Source organism: Mustelus asterias, unplaced genomic scaffold, assembly GCF_964213995.1.
Source record: "Mustelus asterias unplaced genomic scaffold, sMusAst1.hap1.1 HAP1_SCAFFOLD_1645, whole genome shotgun sequence".
Lineage (NCBI taxonomy): Eukaryota > Metazoa > Chordata > Chondrichthyes > Carcharhiniformes > Triakidae > Mustelus > Mustelus asterias.
In genome coordinates this window covers 6,965-30,000 of record NW_027591590.1, presented here as the reverse complement: position 1 = coordinate 30,000, position 23,036 = coordinate 6,965, and the positions used below count along the sequence as shown (strand labels likewise).

At 56.0% G+C, this 23,036-nt stretch overlaps 1 protein-coding gene across 2 annotated transcripts; it reads right to left on the bottom strand.

Annotated features, from left to right (window-relative positions):
• Nucleotides 1-3,953: 3,953 nt before the first annotated feature.
• Nucleotides 3,954-22,122, bottom strand: hax1 (HCLS1 associated protein X-1). 2 transcript variants are annotated; one of them, XM_078206598.1, is made up of 7 exons: nucleotides 21,932-22,122; nucleotides 17,508-17,722; nucleotides 13,812-14,041; nucleotides 9,259-9,313; nucleotides 8,284-8,399; nucleotides 6,125-6,278; nucleotides 3,954-4,991 (listed from the first exon to the last, which is right to left on the bottom strand). In XM_078206598.1, exons 1-7 carry the CDS (start codon nucleotides 21,973-21,975, stop codon nucleotides 4,861-4,863), a joined length of 945 nt encoding a protein of 314 aa, XP_078062724.1. In that variant the 5' UTR covers nucleotides 21,976-22,122; the 3' UTR covers nucleotides 3,954-4,860. The 2 variants fall into 2 exon arrangements, with proteins under 2 accessions (XP_078062724.1, XP_078062725.1); XM_078206599.1 differs by having other exon boundaries at nucleotides 6,054-6,278; nucleotides 21,932-22,089.
• Nucleotides 22,123-23,036: the final 914 nt, after the last annotated feature.

Sequence of the window (23,036 nt, the reverse complement as noted above, 5' to 3'; positions counted from 1 at the left end):
GACAGTGGGTTAGCGCTGCCGCCTCGCAGTGCCAGGGACCCGGGTTCGATTCCCGGCTCGGGTCACTGTCTGTGCGGAGTCTGCACGTTAGATACATAGAATCCCGACAGTGCAGAAGGAGGCCACTCAGCCCATTGAGTCTGCATCAACCACAATTCCACCCTGGCCCTAACCCCATGCATTTACCCTAGCTAGTCCCCCTGACACTAAGGGGCAATTTTGCACGGCCAATCCACCTAACCCACACATCTTTGGACACTAAGGGACAATTTAGCATGGCCAATCCACCTAACCTGCACATCTTTGGATACTAAGGGGCAATTTAGCACGGCCAATCCACCTAACCTGCACATCCTTGGACACTAAGGGGCAATTTAGCATGGCCAATCCACCTAACCTACACATCTTTGGACACTGAGGGGCAATTTAGCACGGCCAATCCACCTAACCTGCACATCTTTGGACACTGAGGGGCAATTTAGCACGGCCAATCCACCTAACCTGCACATCTTTGGACACTAAGATGCATTTTAGCATGGCCAATCCACCTAACCTGCACATCTTTGGACACTAAGATGCATTTTAGCATGGCCAATCCACCTAACCCACACATCTTTGGACACTAAGGGGCAATTTAGCATGGCCAATCCACCTAACCTACACATCTTTGGACACTGAGGGGCAATTTAGCATGGCCAATCCACCTAACCTGCACATCTTTGGACACTGAGGGGCAATTTAGCATGGCCAATCCACCTAACCTGCACATCTTTGGACACTGAGGGGCAATTTAGCATGGCCAATCCACCTAACCTACACATCTTTGGACACTGAGGGGCAATTTAGCACGGCCAATCCACCTAACCTGCACATCTTTGGACACTGAGGGGCAATTTAGCACGGCCAATCCATCTAACCAGCACTTCTTTCAGACTGTGGGAGGAAACCGGAGCACCCGGAGGAAACCCACGCAGACACGGGGAGAATGTTCAGACTCCACACAGACAGTGACCCAAGTGGGGAATCGAACCCGGGTCCCTGGTGCTGTGAGGCAGCAGTGCTAACCCACTGCGTCACTGTTCTCCCCACCGTGTCTGCGTGGGTTTCCTCCACGTGCTCCGGTTTCCTCCCACACTCCGAAAGACACAGTAAGAAGTCTCACAACACCAGGTTGAAGTCCAACAGGTTTATTTGGTATCACGAGCTTTCGGAACGCTGCCCCTTCATCAAAGGTGGAGGTTGGAGTGGACACCTTCATTGATGGAGGAGCAGCGCTCCGAAAGCTCGTCATACCAAATAAACCTGTTGGACTTCAACCTGGTGTTGTGAGACTTCTTACTGTGTCCACCCCAGTCCAACGCCGGCACCTCCACATCAAGGCTATCTCCGAAAGACGAGCTGGTTAGGGTGCTAAATTCTCCCTCAGTGTAACCCGAACAGGAGTGTGGCAACTGGGGGATTTTCACAGTAACTTCATTGCAGCGTTAATGTAAGCCGACTTGCGACACTAATAATCATTACATTTCCTTTACATCCTCTGCTCGCATTTCTCACCTTTTGTTTTATAAAAAATAAGGTTTGTGGCACAGTCGATTAGCGCTGCTGCCTCACAGCGCCAGGGACCCGGGTTTGATTCCCGGCTCGGGTCACTGTCTGTGTGGAGTCTGCACGTTCTCCCCGTGTCTGCGTGGGTTTCCTCCGGGTGCTCCAGTTTCCTCCCACAGTCTGAAAGACGCGCTGGTTAGGGTGCATCGGCCGTGCTAAATTCTCCCTCAGTGTAACCCGAACAGGAGTGTGGCGACTAGGGGGATTTTCACAGTAACTTCATTGCAGTGTTAATGTAAGCCGACTTGTGACACTAATAAATAGACGTCGGTGTGGTTCCGGTTTGATATTTTGGTGGTAATTTAGTCCGTTACAATAAAGAATTGTGTACAATAATTTGAGTTTCCTCCATTTAAAGTAGTTTATTTATTAGTGTCACAAGTCGGCTGACATTAACGCTGCAATGAAGTTACTGTGAAAATCCCCTAGTCGCTACACTCCTGTTCGGGTAACACTGAGGGAGAATTTAGCACGGCCGACGCACCCTAACCAGCACGTCTTTCAGACTGTGGGAGGAAACCGGAGCGCCCGGAGGAAACCCACGCAGACACGGGGAGAACGTGCAGACTCCACACAGACAGTGACCCCGAGCCGGGAATCGAACCCAGGTCCCTGGTGCTGTGAGGCAGCAGCGCTAACCCACTGTGCCACCCGTTTGGCATCAGTGTGAGGATTAACAAGACACGATACACATCGGGAACCTCCCTTTGAGAACGGGGACGGGCTCTGGGTCACCGAACCTGCAATTCCTGTCCTGCTGGTTCCAGCTATCCAGCAGCTGTCAGCTCCCTTCCATGTCTCTCCACAGAGTCCGTGTGTGTAAAATGAAAAACAAATGTAATATTCAAACACCGGAAAGTTCTAACGTCTCTGGTCACATGACGTATGGAGTTGTCACCTCTCCATAGAAGCCCTGCAGTGCAGGAGGCCATTCGGACCATGGAGTCAGCACTGACCCTCTGAGCATCTTACCCAGTCCAACAGTGCGGCGCTCCCTCAGCACTGACCCTCCCACAGTGCGGCGCTCCCTCAGCACTGACCCTCCCACAGTGCGGCGCTCCCTCAGCACTGACCCTCCCACAGTGCGGCGCTCCCTCAGCACTGACCCTCCCACAGTGCGGCGCTCCCTCAGCACTGACCCTCCCACAGTGCGGCGCTCCCTCAGCACCGACCCTCCCACAGTGCGGCGCTCCCTCAGCACCGACCCTCCCACAGTGCGGCGCGCCCTCAGCACTGACCCTCCCACAGTGCGGCGCTCCCTCAGCACTGACACTCACACAGTGCGGCGCTCCCTCAGCACCGACCCTCCCACAGTGCGGCGCTCCCTCAGCACCGACCCTCCCACAGTGCGGCGCTCCCTCAGCACCGACCCTCCCACAGTGCGGCGCTCCCTCAGCACCGACCCTCCCACACTGCGGCACTCCCTCAGCACCAACCCTCCCACAGTGTGGCGCTCCCTCAGCACCCACCCTCCCACAGTGCGGCGCTCCCTCAGCACTGACCCTCCCACAGTGCGGCGCTCCCTCAGCACCGACGCTCCCACAGTGCGGCGCTCCCTCAGCACTGACCCTCCCACAGTGCGGCGCTCCCCCAGCACTGACACTCCCACAGTGCAGCGCCCCCTCAGCACTGACCCTCCCACAGTGCGGCGCTCCCTCAGCACTGACCCTCCCACAGTGCGGCGCTCCCTCAGCACTGACACTCCCACACTGCGGCGCTCCCTCAGCACTGACACTCCCACACTGCGGCGCTCCCTCAGCACTGACCCCCCATAGTGCGGCGCTCCCTCCGCACCGACCCTCCCACAGTGCGGCGCTCCCTCAGCACTGATCCTCCCACAGTGCGGCGCTCCCTCAGCACTGATCCTCCCACAGTGCGGCGCTCCCTCAGCACCGACCCTCCCACAGTGCGGCACTCCCTCAGCACCGACCCTCCCACAGTGCGGCGCTCCCTCAGCACCGACCCTCCCACAGTGCGGCACTCCCTCAGCACCGACCCTCCCACAGTGCGGCGCTCCCTCAGCACTGACCCTCCCACAGAGCAGCGCTCCCTCAGCACTGACCCTCTCACAGTGCGGTGCTCCCTCAGCACTGACCCTCCCACAGTGCGGCGCTCCCTCAGCACTGACCCTCCCACAGTGCGGCGCTCCCTCAGCACTGACCCTCCCACAGTGCGGTGCTCCCTCAGCACTGATCCTCCCACAGTGCGGCGCTCCCTCAGCACCGACCCTCCCACAGTGCGGCGCTCCCTCAGCACTGGATAGTGTCTCAGTCTGCACACGTCCATGTTTCTGGAGTGGGTTCAAACACAACCCCTCCGAGATACCACTGAAATAACGCACAAGCTAATGAAGCATTTTCACTTTTATTGAACACAGTTCAATCATCAGAAGGGAGCGTATGGGCTGGCAAACCTGCCCAGGCGATAGTCCAGTGGGATATTGCACAGTAATAGGGAACAAGGCGTCACAGAGGGTAAATCATTCAGCAGTACACACACACACCGGGGAACTTTCCCACACATCGGGAAGCTCCAGAACGAGTGCAGGATTGTTCGCATCTGAGCGTCAATAATTCCCCATCCTTTACACAGAGCAAAAAGCTTCAACTGGTTCTCTCTGTGAAGCACACAATCTATAAACTGCTGGAGTGGCTTATCACACTCTCGCGCACACACACGCTCTCTCGCACACACACGCTCTCTCGCACACACACGCTCTCTCGCACACACACGCTCTCTCGCACACACACACACACTCTCTCTCTCACACACACACACTCTCTCTCACACACACACACTCTCTCTCACACACACACACACTCTCTCTCACACACACACACTCTCTCACACACACACACACTCTCTCTCACACACACACACACTCTCTCTCACACACACACACACTCTCTCTCACACACACACACTCTCTCTCACACACACACACTCTCTCTCACACACACACACTCTCTCTCACACACACACACTCTCTCTCACACACACACACTCTCTCACACACACACACACTCTCTCACACACACACACTCTCTCTCACACACACACACTCTCTCTCACACACACACACTCTCTCTCACACACACACACTCTCTCTCACACACACACACTCTCTCTCACACACACACACTCTCTCTCACACACACACACTCTCTCTCACACACACACACTCTCTCTCACACACACACACTCTCTCACACACACACACACTCTCTCACACACACACTCTCTGCTGGGTTACACTCAGCGGTTAGAGAATATCCCCTTCAGTAGTCTGTCCACAAAGGCCAGTGGGTCTCTGGAAGTTGATGGCTCGCTCAGAACGCTGCTTCCCTGTCGCCGATCCCACTTCTCCACAAACCTTTGCAAATCCCCTGCAGGAGGAGAGAACACAGACAGACACACAGACAGACACAGAGACAGACACAGAGACAGACACAGAGACAGACACAGAGACAGACACAGAGACAGACACACAGACAGACACAGAGACAGACACAGAGACAGACACAGAGACAGACACACAGACAGACAGAAACACAGTTACTAGACATAAATCTAAACAATAGAATCATAGATTCCGACAGTGCAAAAGGAGGCCATTCTGCCCATCGAGTCTGCACTGATCACAATCCCACACAGGCCCTATCCCCATAATCCCAGGAATTTTCCCTGCTAGTCCCCCTTGCCCCTAAGGGGCAATTTGGCACGGCCAATCCACCTCACATCTTTGGGGGGAAACCGGAGCACCCGGAGGAAACCCACGCAGACACGGGGAGAACGTGCAGACTCCGCACAGACAGTGACCCGAGCCGGGAATCGAACCCGGGTCCCTGGCGCTGTGAGGCAGCAGTGCTAACCAGTACCCGGTCTGGCCTACATGTGACTCCAGAGCCACAGCGATGAAATACGGACACACAGAAACACATACATGACACACACACACACACATGTGCAGTGGCACACGCAATCTGGAACAGGGACCCTGAGCTGGCTCTTTCCCTCACCCCCAGGGGTATCTCTCACTGATTTTCTTTTACCTTCTGCACACCTCCCACTGCCTCCGCCCCCCCACCCAACCCCACTCCAACTGCGACGAGCTACAGGGCAACACAGCGGGTTAGCACTGCTGCCTCACAGCGCCAGGGACCCGGGTTCGATTCCCGGCTCGGGTCACTGTCTGTGCGGAGTCTGCACGTTCTCCCCGTGTCTGCGTGGGTTTCCTCCAGGTGCTCCCGGTTTCCTCCCACAGTCTGAAAGACGTGCGGGTTAGGGTGGATTGGCCGTGCTAAATGCTCCCTCAGGGTAACCCGAACAGGAGTGTGGCAACTCGGGGGATTACACAGTAACTTCATTGCGGTGTTAATGTAAGCCGACTTGTGACACTAATAAATAAATAAACTTTGCTGTTTACATCTGTTAGTTTTTAGCCGCACCGTCTCGAAGCTGCAGAGAAATTTGTTCCCCATCCCCGGCTATTCGACTGTGGGAGGTGGCGAGCTCTCACCGTCATCCAGGTTCACCATTCGCTCCGTCCGCTCTTCTTTGCCCTCTGCGTCTCTCCGCGTCACGGTGTTGTGCGATTGGTCACCGTGTGACCGCGTCACCGTCGTCTCTTCATTTCCCTCGCCGTCCCGTGTGACACGCCGCTCCTCCGTGCTCTGGGGGAGGGGGGAATGTTTAAAGAGGCGAAAGTTTGAGAGTGTTTTTCATTTCTGGAAGCAGAGACGCTTTCGATACTTATCCCTCTGCACCCACTCCCGCCCCCCGCCCCACTGCGAGCGGCGCTCCGCCACTGGTGCGGCTGACAGCAAGTGGCTAGCTATTCAGCTATGAAGGGCATCACAAGGTGACTGCGATGCTCCCCCACCCCCACCCACATCCAACCTTGGAGGGAAAGCAGCGGAGCCAGAGAACAGAACAATGCTCCAGGGTGGGCGTGCCCGTGCATTCCTTCCCCCTCCCTCCCACCACCACGCCCCCCCCCCGCCCTCCCCCCCCACCGAATCCCTCAGGTGACCCCCGTGCGGACTAAATGCAACCCACCACCTCCACCCCCACATCCTGGCCTCAAAACGTTGCCCAGGGAGCCAGGACAGGGCTGCATCACCTGCTGCAGTCAAATAGCCACCCGCGCTGCCTCCCGCAGTCAAATAGCCACCCGCGCTGCCTCCCACAGTCAAATAGCCACCCGCGCCAAATAGCCACCCGCGCCACCACCCGCAGTCAAATAGCAACCCGCGCCGCCTCCCACAGTCAAATAGCCACCCACGCCACCACCCGCAGTCAAATAGGCACGCGCGCCGCCTCCCGCAGTCAAATAGCCACCCGCGCCACCTCCCGCAGTTGAATAGTCACTCGCGCCACCTCCCACAGTCGAATAGCCACTCATGCCACCTCCCAGTCACAGTCACCCAAGCCGCCTCCCACAGTCAGTCACCCATGCCGCCTCCCGCTGTCAAATAGCCACCCGCGCCACCTCCCGCAGTCGAATAGCCACCCGCGCCACCTCCCGCAGTCGAATAGCCACTCGCGCTGCCTCCCGCAGTTGAATAGCCACCCACACCGCCTCCCAGAGTCGAATAGCCACCCGCGCCACCACCCGCAGTCAAATAGCCACGCGCGCCGCCTCCCGCAGTCGAATAGCCACCCGCGCCACCTCCCGCAGTCAAATAGCCACCCGTGCCACCTCCCGCAGTCAAATAGCCACCCGTGCCACCTCCCGCAGTCAAATAGCCACCCGTGCCACCTCCCAGTCACAGTCAACCACGCCGCCTCCCACAGTCAGTCACCCATGCCGCCTCCCGCTGTCAAATAGCCACCCGCGGTCAAATAGCCACCCGCGCCACCTCCCGCAGTCGAATAGCCACCCGCGCCACCTCCCGCAGTCGAATAGCCACCCATGCCACCTCCCGCAATTGAATAGCCACCCGTGCCGCCTCCCGCAGTTGAATAGCCACCCGGGCCGCCTCCCGGAGTCAAATAGCCACCCGCGCCACCTCCCCGAGTTGAATAGTCACATGGGCTTATAATCGCAGGAGTTTGGAAGGATGAGGGAGGATCTGATCGAGTAAACGCAGACCGAGTGTTTCCCTCTTGAGGGGCAATCTGGAACAAGAGGTCACAGCGGCACGGGGGCACAGCGGGTTAGCACTGCAGCCTCACAGCGCCAGGGACCCGGGTTCGATCCCCGGCTCGGGTCACTGTCTGTGCGGAGTCTGCACGTTCTCCCCGTGTCTGCGTGGGTTTCCTCCGGGTGCTCCGGTTTCCTCCCACAGTCTGGAAGATGTGCGGGTTAGGGTGCATTGGCCACGCTAAATTACCCGTTAGTGTCCCGGGATGTGCAGTTATATTTGGTGAGCAGGGATGGGGCGCAGTAAAAATCTGGAATGTCCTCCCAGCTCTCACAGCGGTGGGTGGGGGGAGGGTATTTCAGCTTGGGTCGAGATGGGGGACACGTAACGGGGCAGTCGCCAAGCAACGGTGTTGGGGGTCCAGGAGAGTTTCACCGCACAGAGAGAGAGAGGCCGTTCGGCCCATCGTGTCTGTACCGATCTGTCCTGCTGCCTTGAGGTCTCGGCGGATAGCCTGGGTTGCGGTTTTGGGTAGGATGGCGGGTTGGGGGGGGTAATGTTGGCGGAGGGCCGGAGAGGTGCCCCCACTCACCCCGTCGGGCAGAACGACCTTTGACACCGACACACTCTTGAAGAATGACTTCCGCTCAGGCTCGGAGGGCTTCAGGATCTTCTCCAGGCCTTCAGAGTTCACCTTGGAGTCCAGGTCTGAGAGGGGAAAGACAGGGTAACGGAATTAGGAACGCTCTCCACCTGCGTATCACCAATATCGACAAAAAGGATTACAAATTAACTGTACAGAGGAACTATCCTGATACGGAAGGGATGTAGGGGCTGGAGGAGGTAACAGAGATAGGGAGGGGGGTGTAGGGGCTGGAGGGGGTTACAGAGATAGGGAGGGGGTGTAGGGGCTGGAGGAGGTTACAGAGATAGGGAGGGGGTGTAGGGGCTGGAGGGGGTTACAGAGATAGGGAGGGGTGTAGGGGCTGGAGGAGGTTACAGAGATAGGGAGGGGGTGTAGGGGCTGGAGGGGGTTACAGAGATAGGGAGGAGGTGTAGGGGCTGGAGGAGGTTACAGAGATAGGGAGGGGGTGTAGGGGCTGGAGGGGGTTACAGAGATAGGGAGGGGATGTCGGGGCTGGAGGAGGTTACAGAGATAGGGAGGGGGTGTAGGGGCTGGAGGAGGTTACAGAGATAGGGAGGGGATGTCGGGGCAGGAGGAGGTTACAGAGATAGGGAGGGGGTGTAGGGGCTGGAGGAGGTTACAGAGATAGGGAGGGGGTGTAGGGGCTGGAGGGGGTTACAGAGATAGGGAGGGGTGTAGGGGCTGGAGGAGGTTACAGAGATAGGGAGGGGGTGTAGGGGCTGGAGGGGGTTACAGAGATAGGGAGGGGGTGTAGGGGCTGGAGGAGGTTACAGAGATAGGGAGAGGGTGTAGGGGCTGGAGGAGGTTACAGAGATAGGGAGAGGGTGTAGGGGCTGGAGGGGGTTACAGAGATAGGGAGGGTGTCCGGGAAGCTGTGATTGAGGGGGAGGGGGCTACTCCCACCCACCACAGTAAACATACCCGTGTCCTCCTTCACTGCATCTCGCTGTCTCAAATTCTTCCACAACTCTTCAAACTGCGAAAGAGAGAGAGGGGCAGAGAGAGAGAGAGAGGGGCAGAGACAGAGAGAGAGGGGCAGAGACAGAGAGAGAGAGGGGCAGAGACAGAGAGAGAGAGGGGCAGAGACAGAGAGAGAGAGGGGCAGAGACAGAGAGAGAGAGAGGGGCAGAGACAGAGAGAGAGAGAGGGGCAGAGAGAGAGAGAGGGGCAGAGACAGAGAGAGAGGGGCAGAGACAGAGAGAGAGAGAGGGGCAGAGACAGAGAGAGAGAGAGGGGCAGAGAGAGAGAGAGAGGGGCAGAGACAGAGAGAGAGGGGCAGAGACAGAGAGAGAGGGGCAGAGACAGAGAGAGGGGGCAGAGACAGAGAGAGAGGGGGGCAGAGACAGAGAGAGAGAGGGGCAGAGAGAGAGAGAGAGGGGCAGAGACAGAGAGAGAGGGGCAGAGACAGAGAGAGAGGGGCAGAGACAGAGAGAGAGGGGCAGAGACAGAGAGAGAGGGGCAGAGACAGAGAGAGAGGGGCAGAGACAGAGAGAGAGGGGGGCAGAGACCGAGAGAGAGAGAGGGGCAGAGACAGAGAGAGAGGGGCAGAGACAGAGAGAGAGAGGGGCAGAAAGAGAGAGAGGGGCAGAGAGAGAGAGAGAGGGGGCCAGAGACAGAGAGAGAGGGAGCCAGAGACAGAGAGAGAGGGGCAGAGACAGAGAGAGAGAGAGAGAGGGGGAGAGACAGAGAGAGAGAGGGGCAGAGAGAGAGAGAGGGGCAGAGAGAGAGAGAGGGGCAGAGACAGAGAGAGAGGGGCAGAGACAGAGAGAGAGGGGCAGAGAGAGAGAGAGAGGGGCAGAGAGAGAGAGAGGGGGCAGAGACAGAGAGAGAGGGGCAGAGACAGAGAGAGAGAGGGGCAGAGACAGAGAGAGAGAGGGGCAGAGACAGAGAGAGAGAGGGGCAGAGACAGAGAGAGAGGGGCAGAGAGAGAGAGGCGGCAGAGACAGAGAGAGAGAGAGGGGGGCAGAGAGAGAGAGAGAGGCAGAGACAGAGAGAGAGAGAGGGGGGCAGAGAGAGAGAGGCAGAGACAGGGAGGGGCAGGGACAGAGAGGGGCAGAGACAGAGAGGGGCAGAGGCAGAGAGAGAGGGGCAGAGACAGAGAGAGAGAGAGAGAGAGGGTCAGAGACAGAGAGAGAGGGGCAGAGACAGAGAGAGAGGGGCAGAGAGAGAGAGAGGGACAGAGAGAGAGAGAGAGGGGGGCAGAGACCGAGAGAGAGGGGCAGAGAGAGAGGGAGGGGCAGAGACAGAGAGGGGCAGAGACAGAGAGAGAGAGAGAGGGGCAGAGACAGAGAGAGAGGGGCAGAGAGAGAGGGAGGGGCAGAGACAGAGAGGGGCAGAGACAGAGAGAGAAGGGCAGAGACAGAGAGAGGCAGAGACAGAGAGAGAGAGAGGGTCAGAGACAGAGAGAGAGAGAGAGGGTCAGAGACAGAGAGAGAGAGAGGGTCAGAGACAGAGAGAGAGAGAGGGTCAGAGACAGAGAGAGAGGGGCAGAGACAGAGAGAGAGAGAGGGTCAGAGACAGAGAGAGAGGGGCTGAGACAGAGAGAGAGGGGCAGAGAGAGAGAGAGGGTCAGAGACAGAGAGAGAGGGTCAGAGACAGAGAGAGAGAGAGAGGGTCAGAGACAGAGAGAGAGAGAGGGTCAGAGACAGAGAGATAGGGGCAGAGACAGAGAGAGAGAGAGGGTCAGAGACAGAGAGAGAGGGGCTGAGACAGAGAGAGAGGGGCAGAGAGAGAGGGTCAGAGACAGAGAGAGAGGGTCAGAGACAGAGAGAGAGAGAGAGGGTCAGAGACAGAGAGAGAGGGTCAGAGACAGAGAGAGAGGGTCAGAGAGAGAGAGAGAGGGGGCCAGAAACAGAGAGAGAGAGAGAGGGTCAGAGACAGAGAGAGAGGGGCAGAGAGAGAGAGAGGGTCGGAGACAGAGAGAGAGGGTCAGAGACAGAGAGAGAGGGTCAGAGAGAGAGAGAGAGAGAGAGGGGCAGAGACAGAGAGAGAAGGGCAGAGACAGAGAGAGAGGGGGCCAGAAACAGAGAGAGAGAGAGAGGGTCAGAGACAGAGAGAGGGAGAGAGGGGCAGAGACAGAGAGAGAAGGGCAGAGACAGAGAGAGGGGGGGGCAGAGACAGAGAGAGGGGCAGAGACAGAGAGAGGGGGTCAGAGAGAGAGAGAGAGAGGGGGCCAGAAACAGAGAGAGAGAGAGAGGGTCAGAGACAGAGAGAGGGGCAGAGACAGAGAGAGGGGGGGCAGAGACAATGAGAGGGGGGGCAGAGACAGAGAGAGAGAGGGGGCAGAGACAGAGAGAGAGGGGGGGCAGAGACAGAGAGAGGGGGGGCAGAGACAGAGAGGGGGGGGGGCAGAGACAGAGAGAGGGGGGGCAGAGACAGAGAGGGGCAGAGAGAGAGAGAGAAGGGCAGAGACAGAGAGAGAGAGGCAGAGACAGAGAGAGAGGGGCAGAGACAGAGAGAGAGGGGCAGAGACAGAGAGAGAGAGGGGCAGAGACAGAGAGAGAGAGGGGCAGAGACAGAGAGAGAGAGGGGCAGAGACAGAGAGAGAGAGAGAGGGGCAGAGACAGAGAGAGAGGGGCAGAGACAGAGACAGAGAGGCAGAGACAGAGAGAGAGGGGGCAGAGACAGAGAGAGAGGGGCAGAGACAGAGAGAGAGGGGCAGAGACAGAGACAGAGAGGCAGAGACAGAGAGAGAGGGGGCAGAGACAGAGAGGGGCAGAGAGAGAGAGAAGGGCAGAGACAGAGAGAGAGGGGCAGAGACAGAGAGAGAGGGGCAGAGACAGAGAGAGAGGGGCAGAGACAGAGAGAGATGGCAGAGACAGAGCGAGAGGGGGCAGAGACAGAGAGGGGCAGAGAGAGAGAGAGGCAGAGACAGAGAGAGAGGGGGCAGAGACAGAGAGGGGCAGAGAGAGAGAGAGAGGGTCAGTGACAGAGAGAGAGGGGCAGAGACAGAGAGAGAGGGGCAGAGACAGAGAGGGGCAGAGAGAGAGGTCAGAGACAGGGAGGGTCAGAGACAGAGAGAGAGGGGCAGAGAGAGAGAGAGAGGGGGGCAGAGACAGAGAGAGAGGGGCAGAGACAGAGAGAGAGGGGCAGAGACAGAGAGAGAGGGGCAGAGAGAGAGAGGGGCAGAGACAGAGAGAGAGGGGCAGAGACAGAGAGAGAGGGTCAGAGAGAGAGAGAGAGAGAGGGTCAGAGACAGAGAGAGAGAGAGGGTCAGGGACAGAGAGAGAGGGGCAGAGAGAGAAGGGCAGAGATAGAGAAAGAGAGAGAGGGGCAGAGACAGAGAGAGGCGGGGGGCAGAGACAGAGAGAGAGGGGGCAGAGAGAGAGAGAGGGGCAGAGAGAGAGAGAGAGGCAGAGAGAGAGAGAGGGGCAGAGAGAGAGAGAGGGGCAGAGAGAGAGAGAGGGGCAGAGAGAGAGAGAGGGGCAGAGAGAGAGAGAGGGGCAGAGAGAGAGGGGCAGAGACAGAGAGAGAGGGGCAGAGACAGAGAGAGAGAAAGAGAGACAGACATTAGTGAACACGGCAATGTTTGGCAAACCTCTGGTTCATGCACACACACAAAATGTAACGGAAACAAGAACGAGGGGAGGTCAAACTGAGGTTTACAAGATGATAAAAGGTTTGGATAAAGTAGACGGGGAGCGGATGCTTCCTCTTGTGGGACATTCTGGGACGAGAGGTCTCCGGATAAGGGGCAGCAAATTTAAAACAGAGCTGGGGGAGAAACTACTTCCCCCAAAGGGCTGTGAATCTGTGGAATTCGCTGCCCCCCAAAGTGCGGAGGATGCTGGGACAGTGAGTACATTTAAGGAGGGAGTTAGACAGGTTTTTAATTGGGAATGGGGGTGAAGGGTAACGGGGAGAAGGCAGGAAAATGGGGATGAGGAGAATATCAGCCCTGATCGAATGGCGGAGCGGACTCGATGGGCCGAGTGGCCTCATTCTGCTCCTATACCTCATGAACTATATTCTTAAGTAAACGTTGTTTGGTAAAAGCTCCCTAGTGGGTCATTTAAGTCATACCCAAGGTGCACCATACCATACGTATCCGAACCAAATTCAAACGTGATTCAGGCAGGCTTCATAAAACACTGTCTGAACCACAACAACATGGCACAGTGCCAGTGATTAGCACCGCTGCCTCATAGCTCCAGAGACCCGGGTTCGATTCCCGGCTCGGATCACTGTGTGGAGTCTGCACGTTCTCCCCGTGTCTGCGTGGGTTTCCTCCGGGTGCTCCGGTTTCCTCCCACAGTCCAAAGATGTGTAGGTTAGGTGGATTGGCTGTACTAAGTTGCCCCTTAGTGTCCCCAGGTGTGTCGGTTCGAGGGGTAAACATGTGGGGTTATGGGGATAGGGTCTGGGTGGGACTGTGGTCGGTACAGACTCGATGGGCCGAATGGCCTCCTTCTGCACTGCAGGGATTCTATGAACATCAACACATCTCAACCCACCAATCACTCGGAGGATCTTACGGTGTTTGAGGGACTCCACGGACTAAAGTAAGGGGTCAGAGGACCCGCTCTTGGCCCGTCCTGGCTGGGTCTATCTCGGGGCTGGGGGTCAGAGTCTCCGACAGGATCCGTGTCCCTCCGTCGTTCAGGGTGGTCTCGCTCGGGGTCTTTCAGCATCCAGTCACGGAGGGATCGCCTGCCCCCCTCCTCCGACCTCCCGGCATCGGAATGGGGGTCTATTCCGGGGAATTCTGCATTTAGAGAGGGAAAATAGGAATTAAGTACCAAGGCGTAGTCACCTTCTGGTCCGCGACGCATTTTCATCCCCACGAGCTGAGGTGAACGTGTCAAATAGGCTTTCCGAATGCAGTTAGTTAGTCAAGCATGGAGACCAGCGTGTTTGAGTTTGACTCAGAGGGAGCGCCGCACTGTGGGAGGGTCGGTGCTGAGGGAGCGCCGCACTGTGGGAGGGTCGGTGCTGAGGGAGCGCCGCACTGTGGGAGGGTCAGTGCTGAGGGAGCGTCGCACTGCGGGAGAGTCAGTGCTGAGGGAGCGCCGCACTGTGGGAGGGTCAGTGCTGAGGGAGCGCCGCACTGTGGGAGGGTCGGTGCTGAGGGAGCGCCGCACTGTGGGAGGCTCAGTGCTGAGGGAGCGCCGCACTGTGGGAGGGTCGGTGCTGAGGGTGCGCCGCACTGTGGGAGGGTCAGTGCTGAGGGAACGCCGCACTGTGGGAGAGTCAGTGCTGAGGGAGCGCCGCACTGTGGGAGGGTCAGTGCTGAGGGAGCGCCGCACTGTGTGAGGATCGGTGCTGAGGGTGCGCCGCACTGTGGGAGGGTCAGAGCTGAGGGAGCACCGCACTGTGGGAGGGTCAGTGCTGAGGGAGCGCCGCACTGTGGGAGGGTCAGTGCTGAGGGAGCGCCGCACTGTGGGAGGGTCAGTGCTGAGGGAGCGCCGCACTGTGGGAGGGTGAATGCTGAGGGAGCGCCGCACTGTGGGAGGGTCAGTGCTGAGGGAGCGCCACACTGTGGGAGGGTGAATGCTGAGGGAGTGCCGCACTGTGGGTGGGTCGGTGCTGAGGGAGCGCCGCACTGTGGGAGAGTCAGTGCTGAGGGAGTGCCGCACTGTGGGAGGGTCAGTGCTGAGGGAGCGCTGCACTGTGGGAGAGTCAGTGCTGAGGGAGCGCCGCACTGTGGGAGGGTCAGTGCTGAGGGAGCGCCGCACTGTGGGAGGGTCAGTGCTGAGGGAGCGTCGCACTGTGGGAGAGTCAGTGCTGAGGGAGCGCCGCACTGTGGGAGGCTCAGTGCTGAGGGAGCGCCGCACTGTGGGAGGGTCGGTGCTGAGGGAGCGCCGCACTGTGGGAGGGTCAGTGCTGAGGGAGCGTCGCACTGTGGGAGAGTCAGTGCTGAGGGAGCGCCGCACTGTGGGAGGGTCAGTGCTGAGGGAGCGCCGCACTGTGGGAGGGTCGGTGCTGAGGGAGCGCCGCACTGTGGGAGGCTCAGTGCTGAGGGAGCGCCGCACTGTGGGAGGGTCGGTGCTGAGGGTGCGCCGCACTGTGGGAGGGTCAGTGCTGAGGGAACGCCGCACTGTGTGAGAGTCAGTGCTGAGGGAGCGCCGCACTGTGGGAGGGTCAGTGCTGAGGGAGCGCCGCACTGTGTGAGGATCGGTGCTGAGGGTGCGCCGCACTGTGGGAGGGTCAGAGCTGAGGGAGCACCGCACTGTGGGAGGGTCAGTGCTGAGGGAGCGCCGCACTGTGGGAGGGTCAGTGCTGAGGGAGCGCCGCACTGTGGGAGGGTCAGTGCTGAGGGAGCGCCGCACTGTGGGAGGGTGAATGCTGAGGGAGCGCCGCACTGTGGGAGGGTCAGTGCTGAGGGAGCGCCACACTGTGGGAGGGTGAATGCTGAGGGAGTGCCGCACTGTGGGTGGGTCGGTGCTGAGGGAGCGCCGCACTGTGGGAGAGTCAGTGCTGAGGGAGCGCCGCACTGTGGGAGAGTCAGTGCTGAGGGAGCGCCGCACTGTGGGAGAGTCAGTGCTGAGGGAGCGCCGCACTGTGGGAGGGTCAGTGCTGAGGGAGCGCCGCACTGTGGGAGGGTCAGTGCTGAGGGAACGCCGCACTGTGGGAGGGTGAATGCTGAGGGAGCGCCGCACTGTGGGAGGGTCAGTGCTGAGGGAGCGCCGCACTGTGGGAGGGTCAGTGCTGAGGGAGCGCCGCACTGTGGGAGGGTCAGTGCTGAGGGAGCGCCGCACTGTGGGAGGGTCAGTGCTGAGGGAGCGCCGCACTGTGGGAGGGTCGGTGCTGAGGGAGCGCCGCACTGTGGGAGGGTCAGTGCAGAGGGAGCGCTGCACTGTGGGAGAGTCAGTGCTGAGGGAGCGCCGCACTGTGGGAGGGTCAGTGCTGAGGGAGCGCCGCACTGTGGGAGGGTCAGTGCTGAGGGAGCGTCGCACTGTGGGAGAGTCAGTGCTGAGGGAGCGCCGCACTGTGGGAGGCTCAGTGCTGAGGGAGCGCCGCACTGTGGGAGGGTCGGTGCTGAGGGAGCGCCGCACTGTGGGAGGGTCAGTGCTGAGGGAGCGTCGCACTGTGGGAGAGTCAGTGCTGAGGGAGCGCCGCACTGTGGGAGGGTCAGTGCTGAGGGAGCGCCGCACTGTGGGAGGGTCGGTGCTGAGGGAGCGCCGCACTGTGGGAGGCTCAGTGCTGAGGGAGCGCCGCACTGTGGGAGGGTCGGTGCTGAGGGTGCGCCGCACTGTGGGAGGGTCAGTGCTGAGGGAACGCCGCACTGTGGGAGAGTCAGTGCTGAGGGAGCGCCGCACTGTGGGAGGGTCAGTGCTGAGGGAGCGCCGCACTGTGTGAGGATCGGTGCTGAGGGTGCGCCGCACTGTGGGAGGGTCAGAGCTGAGGGAGCACCGCACTGTGGGAGGGTCAGTGCTGAGGGAGCGCCGCACTGTGGGAGGGTCAGTGCTGAGGGAGCGCCGCACTGTGGGAGGGTCAGTGCTGAGGGAGCGCCGCACTGTGGGAGGGTGAATGCTGAGGGAGCGCCGCACTGTGGGAGGGTCAGTGCTGAGGGAGCGCCACACTGTGGGAGGGTGAATGCTGAGGGAGTGCCGCACTGTGGGTGGGTCGGTGCTGAGGGAGCGCCGCACTGTGGGAGAGTCAGTGCTGAGGGAGCGCCGCACTGTGGGAGAGTCAGTGCTGAGGGAGCGCCGCACTGTGGGAGAGTCAGTGCTGAGGGAGCGCCGCACTGTGGGAGGGTCAGTGCTGAGGGAGCGCCGCACTGTGGGAGGGTCAGTGCTGAGGGAACGCCGCACTGTGGGAGGGTGAATGCTGAGGGAGCGCCGCACTGTGGGAGGGTCAGTGCTGAGGGAGCGCCGCACTGTGGGAGGGTCAGTGCTGAGGGAACGCCGCACTGTGGGAGGTTGAATGCTGAGGGAGCGCCGCACTGTGGGAGGGTCGGTGCTGACGGAGCGCCGCACTGTGGGAGGGTCAGTGCTGAGGGAGCGCCGCACTGTGGGAGGGTCGGTGCTGAGAGAGCGCCGCACTGTGGGAGGGTCGGTGCTGAGTGAGCGCCGCACTGTGGGAGGGTCAGTGCTGAGGGAGCGCCGCACTGTGGGAGGGTCGGTGCTGAGGGAGCGCCGCACTGTGGGAGGGTCGGTGCTGAGGGAGCGCCGCACTGTGGGAGGGTCAGCACTGAGGGATTTGATTTGTCGAGTGACGGGGCAGCTTACCGAATTGTCTGCCGGGCACCTCCCAGCTCCCAAACCCTCGGAAGAGTTCGTCCATCTCTTGGAACAGGCCGGAAAATCCGTCGTCAAATTTCCCTCCATCCGGTCCGAAACTGAAAGTGAAGCTGTCGCCATGGTGACCGCCGAAGACTCCACCCACGTCTTCCTCGTCCTCCTCATCCTCATCATCGAGGGTCATCCCTCGGGAGAACGGGTCCCTGGAATCCAGCCCACAATCCGTCAACATTATCCACACATCCCGCTTTTGGGACTTTCTTTATTCGTGTCACAAGTCGGCTGACATTAACACTGCAATGAAGTTACTGTGAAATTCCCCTCGTCGCTGCACTCCTGTTCGGGTAACACTGAGGGAGAATTTAGCACGGCCAATGCACCCGAACCGGCACGTCTTTCAGACTGTGGGAGGAAACCGGAGCACCCGGAGGAAACCCACGCAGACACGGGGAGAAGGTGCAGATTCCACACAGTGACCCGAGCCGGGAATCGAACCCCCGTCCCTGGCGCTGTGAGGCAGCAGTGCTAACCCACTGTGCCACCCCACTGGATGGGGTGTTTTATGAAGGTTTCTGAGTTTCCCATCTGCTCCCTATCTCCGGAAGGCTGGCTTATGGTTTATTTAAGGGTGTTTAAGGATTAAAGAACAGTACAGCACAGGAACAGGCCCATCGGCCCTCCTGCGCCGATCATGATGCTGCCTAAACTAAAACCGTACGCACTTAGAGTCCGTATCCTTCCATTCCCATCCTATTCATCCAGTTGCCCCTTAAATGCCGCGATCGTACCTGCTCCCACCATCTTCCCGGGCAGCGCGTTCCATTCACCACCCTCTGTGTAAAAAAACTTACCTCACACATCTCCTCTAAACTATTCCCCCACGCACCTTAAACCTACGTCCCCGAGTACTTGACTTTTCAACCCTAGGAAAGAGCATCTGACTATCCACTCTGTCAATGCCACTTGTAAACCTCTGTCAGGTCTCCCCTCAACCTCCGTCGCTCCAGTGAGAACAAACCAAGTTTCTCCAACCTCTCCTCACAGCTAATGCCCTCCATACCTGGCAACATCCTGGTAAATCTCTTCTGTAACCCTCTCCAAAGCCTCCACATCCTTCTGGTAGTGTGGCGACCAGAATGGAACACTATATTCCAAGTGCGGCCTAACTAAGGTTCTATAAAGCTGCAACATGACTTGCCAATTTTTCAACTCAATGCCGATGAAGGCAAGCATGCCGTATGCCTTCTTGACTACCTTCTCCACCTGCGTTGCCACTTTCAGTGATCGGAGGATAAGTTTGTTTGAGATTTAATTTAGAGTCATAGAGGTTTACAGCATGGAAACAGGCCCTTCGGCCCAACTTGTCCATGCCGCCCTTTTTTTTTTTTTAAACCCCTAAGCTAGTCCCAATTGCCCGCATTTGGCCCATATCCCTCTATACCCATCGTACCCATGTAACTGTCTAAATGCTTTTTAAAAGATAAAATTGTCCCCACCTCTACTACTGCCTCTGGCAGCTCGTTCCAGACACTCACCACCCTCTGTGTGAAAAAATTGTCCCTCTGGACACTTTTGTATCTCTCACCTCAAACCTATGCCCTCTAGTTTTAGACTCCCCTACCTTTGGGAAAAGATATTGACTATCTCGCTGATCTGTGCCCCTCATTATTTTATAGAACTCTATAAGATCACCCCTCAGCCTCCTATGCTCCAGAGAGAAAAGTCCCAGTCTATCCAGCCTCTCCTTATAACTCAATCCATCAAGTCCCGGTAGCATCCTAGTAAATCTTTTCTGCACTCTTTCTAGTTTAATAATATCCTTTCTATAATAGGGTGACCAGAACTGTACACAGTGTTCCAAGTGTGGCCTTACCAATGTCTTGTACAACTTCAACAAGACTTAAATTAAATAAGATTTAAATTTAATTTAATAATTTAATCGATTGTTTAGGGAATATTTCAGTTTCTCACTCGCTCCTTCTCTCCAGACTGGTTTTGGTTTTATTTTGGGGGTAATTGGGGAATATGTATGGGATTTTAGGGGGTATTTGATGATTTTAGGGTACACTTGGGGTGTCTAAAGATGTTTAGAGGGTTCATTCATGGTGTTTTTAGGATACATTCAGGGTATATTTGACTCTCTCACCCGCTCCCTCTCTGCGGAAAGCTGTTTTAGGGTTTAGTTAAGGATATATAACAGTGTTTAGAGTATACTTTAGGGTTTTTGGGGGGATATTTAGGAGTATTTAATGATTTTAGGGTCTACTTGGGGGTGTCTAAGGGTGTTTAGAGGGTATATTTAGGGAATTTAAGGGTATATTTGAGTCTCTCACCTGCTCTCTCTCCACGAGACTGGTTTTGGGTTTATTTTGGGGGTAATTAGGGAATTTACATGGGATTTTAGAGGGTAGTTAATGATTTTAGGGTACATTCTAGTTTCTCACCCGCTCCCTCTCCCCAGGAGGCTGTTTTTCGGGTTTATTTTAAGTATATTTTAAGCTTTTTAGGGTCTCTTTAATTATTTTAGGCCGTTTTTAAGGATATTTATTCTCTCACCTGCTCCCTCTCTCCACGAGACTGGTTTTGGGTTTATTTTGGGGTAATTAGGGATACATATGAGATTTCAGAAGATATTTAATAATTTGGGTTATATTTAGGGTCTTTTTAAGGTATACTCCAGTTTCTCACCTGCTCGCTCTCTCTGGGAGGCTGGTATCGGGTATATTCATGAATGTTTAATGGTTTTAGGCTGTGTTTTTAGCGTATATTTAATGGTTTAGGATATATTTTAGGGTATATTTAATGGTTTAGGATATATTTTAGGGTATATTTGATGGTTTAGGATATATTTTAGGGTATATTTGATGGATTAGGATATATTTTAGGGCATATTTGATGGTTTAGGATATATTTTAGGGTATATTTGATGGTTTAGGATATATTTTAGGGTATATTTAATGGTTTAGGATATATTTTAGGGTATATTTGATGGTTTAGGATATATTTTAGGGCATATTTGATGGTTTAGGATATATTTTAGGGTATATTTAATGGTTTAGGATATATTTTAGGGTATATTTGATGGTTTAGGATATATTTTAGGGCATATTTGATGGTTTAGGATATATTTTAGGGTATATTTAATGGTTTAGGATATATTTTAGGGTATATTTAATAGTTTAGGATATATTTTAGGGTATATTTGATGGTTTAGGATATATTTTAGGGTATATTTGATGGTTTAGGATATATTTTAGGGTATATTTGATGGTTTAGGATATATTTTAGAGTATATTTGATGGTTTAGGATATATTTTAGGGTATATTTGATGGTTTAGGATATATTTTAGGGTATATTTGATGGCTTAGGATATATTTTAGGGTATATTTGATGGTTTAGGATATATTTTAGGGTATATTTAAGGGTCTTTGACTTTCTCACCCACACCCTCTCCGGGGGGCTCTTTTTAAGGTATATTTAGGTTATATTTTAGGGTATATTTGTGGATATTTAATGGTTTTAGGGGTATATTGGGGTAATTGGGGTGTTTTTAGGACATATTTGACCCTCTTATCCACTCCCTCTCTCCAGGAGGCTGGTTTTAGGGCATATTTTAGGGTGTATTAGGGGATATTTAATGGTTTTAGGGGATATTTTGGGGTAATTTAGGACATATTTGACCCTCTTATCCACTCCCTCTCTCCAGGAGGCTGGTATAGGGTATATTTAGGTTATATTTTAGGGTATATTTGTGGATATTTAATGGTTTTAGGCTGGTTTTAGGATATATTAGTGTATATTTTAGGGGTATATTTGGTGTTTTTAAGGATATTTAAGGGTTTTTCACTCTCTCACCACTCCCTCTCTGTGGGAGGCTGGTTTAGGGGTATATTTTAGGGTATATTTCTGGATATTTAATGGTTTTAGGGTTTATTTAGGCTGTTTTTAGGGGGATACTTGGTGTTTTTATGGATATTTGATTCTCTCACCCGCTCCCTCTCTGCATGGGGCTGGTTTAGGGGGATATTTTAGAGTATATTTCTGGTTATTTAATGGTTTTAGGGTATATTAGTGTATTTTTTAGGGCGTTTTAGTGGTATATTTGGTGATTTTAAGGGTTTTTCACTCCTTCACCCGCTCCCTCTCTGGTTTAGGTTGTGTTTTAGGGTTTTTAGGGTATATTTGTGGGTATTTAATGGTTTTAGGGTATATTAGGATATATTTTAGGCTGTTTTTAGGGGGATATTTGGCATTTTTAAGGATTATTTATGGATATTTGAGTCTCTCACCGCTCCCTCTCTGTGGGAGGCCGGTTTAGGGGGTATTTCAGGGTGTATTTGTGGGTATTTACTGGGTTTAGGGTTTATTTGGGCTGTTTTTAAGGATTTTTATGGATATTTGATTCTCTCACCCGCTCCCTCCGAAGAAGCCGCGGAAAAATCCGAATAAACTCATGGCGGCGCCGCCGTCCCGCTGACCCTCTGCCGCAAAGTGAATTGGACCCCGACCTGCTGCCGCAAAGCAGGGTGTCGACCCACTTGGCCTGCTGCCGTAAAGCGCATTGAGACCATAAAGCCCCGTCCCCAGGTCCTGGCCCTGACCAAGGCCCCGCCCCAGGCCCTGGCCCCGACCAAGGCCCTGACCCCGCCCCTAGGCCCTGGCCCCGCCCCCAGAACCTGGCCCCGCCCCTGGCTCGTGCTTGACCCACTATGCCTGACTCCGCCCTCTCTCCCTTCCCCATTCCAGGCCTTGGCCCCGCCCCCACACCCTGGGCCCCGCCCCCACACCCTGGGCCCCGCCCATGGCTCCTGCCCCGCCCATGGCTCCTGCCCCGCCCGCTATTCCTGTCCCCGCCCTCTCTCTCTTCCCTTCCCAGACCCTGGCCCCGCCCCAGGCTCTACCCACCAGCCATGGCCCCGCCCTCTCTCCCTGCCCCTCCCCCTGGCCCCGCCCCTTCTTAAAGGCGCACCGCCCCTGCCACTTTGCCGACCTCCAACTGGTGAATTTATTTAGAACCAGACTCATTCCTCATCAACTTCCACACACCCTCCACAGCTCGGGTTTCCCAGCCCAACCCCCACTGGGATAATATTGATGTTTCTGATTTTCAGTCCATAGATCAAAATGTTTAATTAATCATAGAAACCCTACAGTGCAGAAGGAGGCCATTCGGCCCATCGAGTCTGCACCGACCACAATCCCACCCAGGCCCTACCCCCACATATTTACCCGCTAATCCCTCGAACCTACGCATCCCAGGACTCTAAGGGGCAAATTTTTTTTTTAACCTGGCCAATCAACCTAACCCGCACATCTTTGGACTGTGGGAGGAAACCGGAGCACCCGGAGGAAACCCACGCAGACACGAGGAGAATGTGCAAACTCCACACAGACAGTGACCCGAGCCGGGAATCGAACCCGGGACCCTGGAGCTGTGAAGCAGCAGTGCTAACCACTGTGCTACCGTGCCGCCCTAATTAACTAGATTAACTAGATTAACTCATTACCTATGGCAT

Coding starts and splice junctions, on each gene's coding strand:
- hax1 (XM_078206598.1), bottom strand. CDS start 21,975: ATGAGTTTATTCGGATTTTTCCGCGGCTTCTTCGGAGGGAGCGG. Junction 14,042..17,507: donor GGTGCCCGGCAGACAATTCG/GTAAGCTGCCCC, acceptor CTCTAAATGCAG/AATTCCCCGGAATAGACCCC. Junction 4,992..6,124: donor AATGGTGAACCTGGATGACG/GTGAGAGCTCGC, acceptor CTCCTCCTGCAG/GGGATTTGCAAAGGTTTGTG.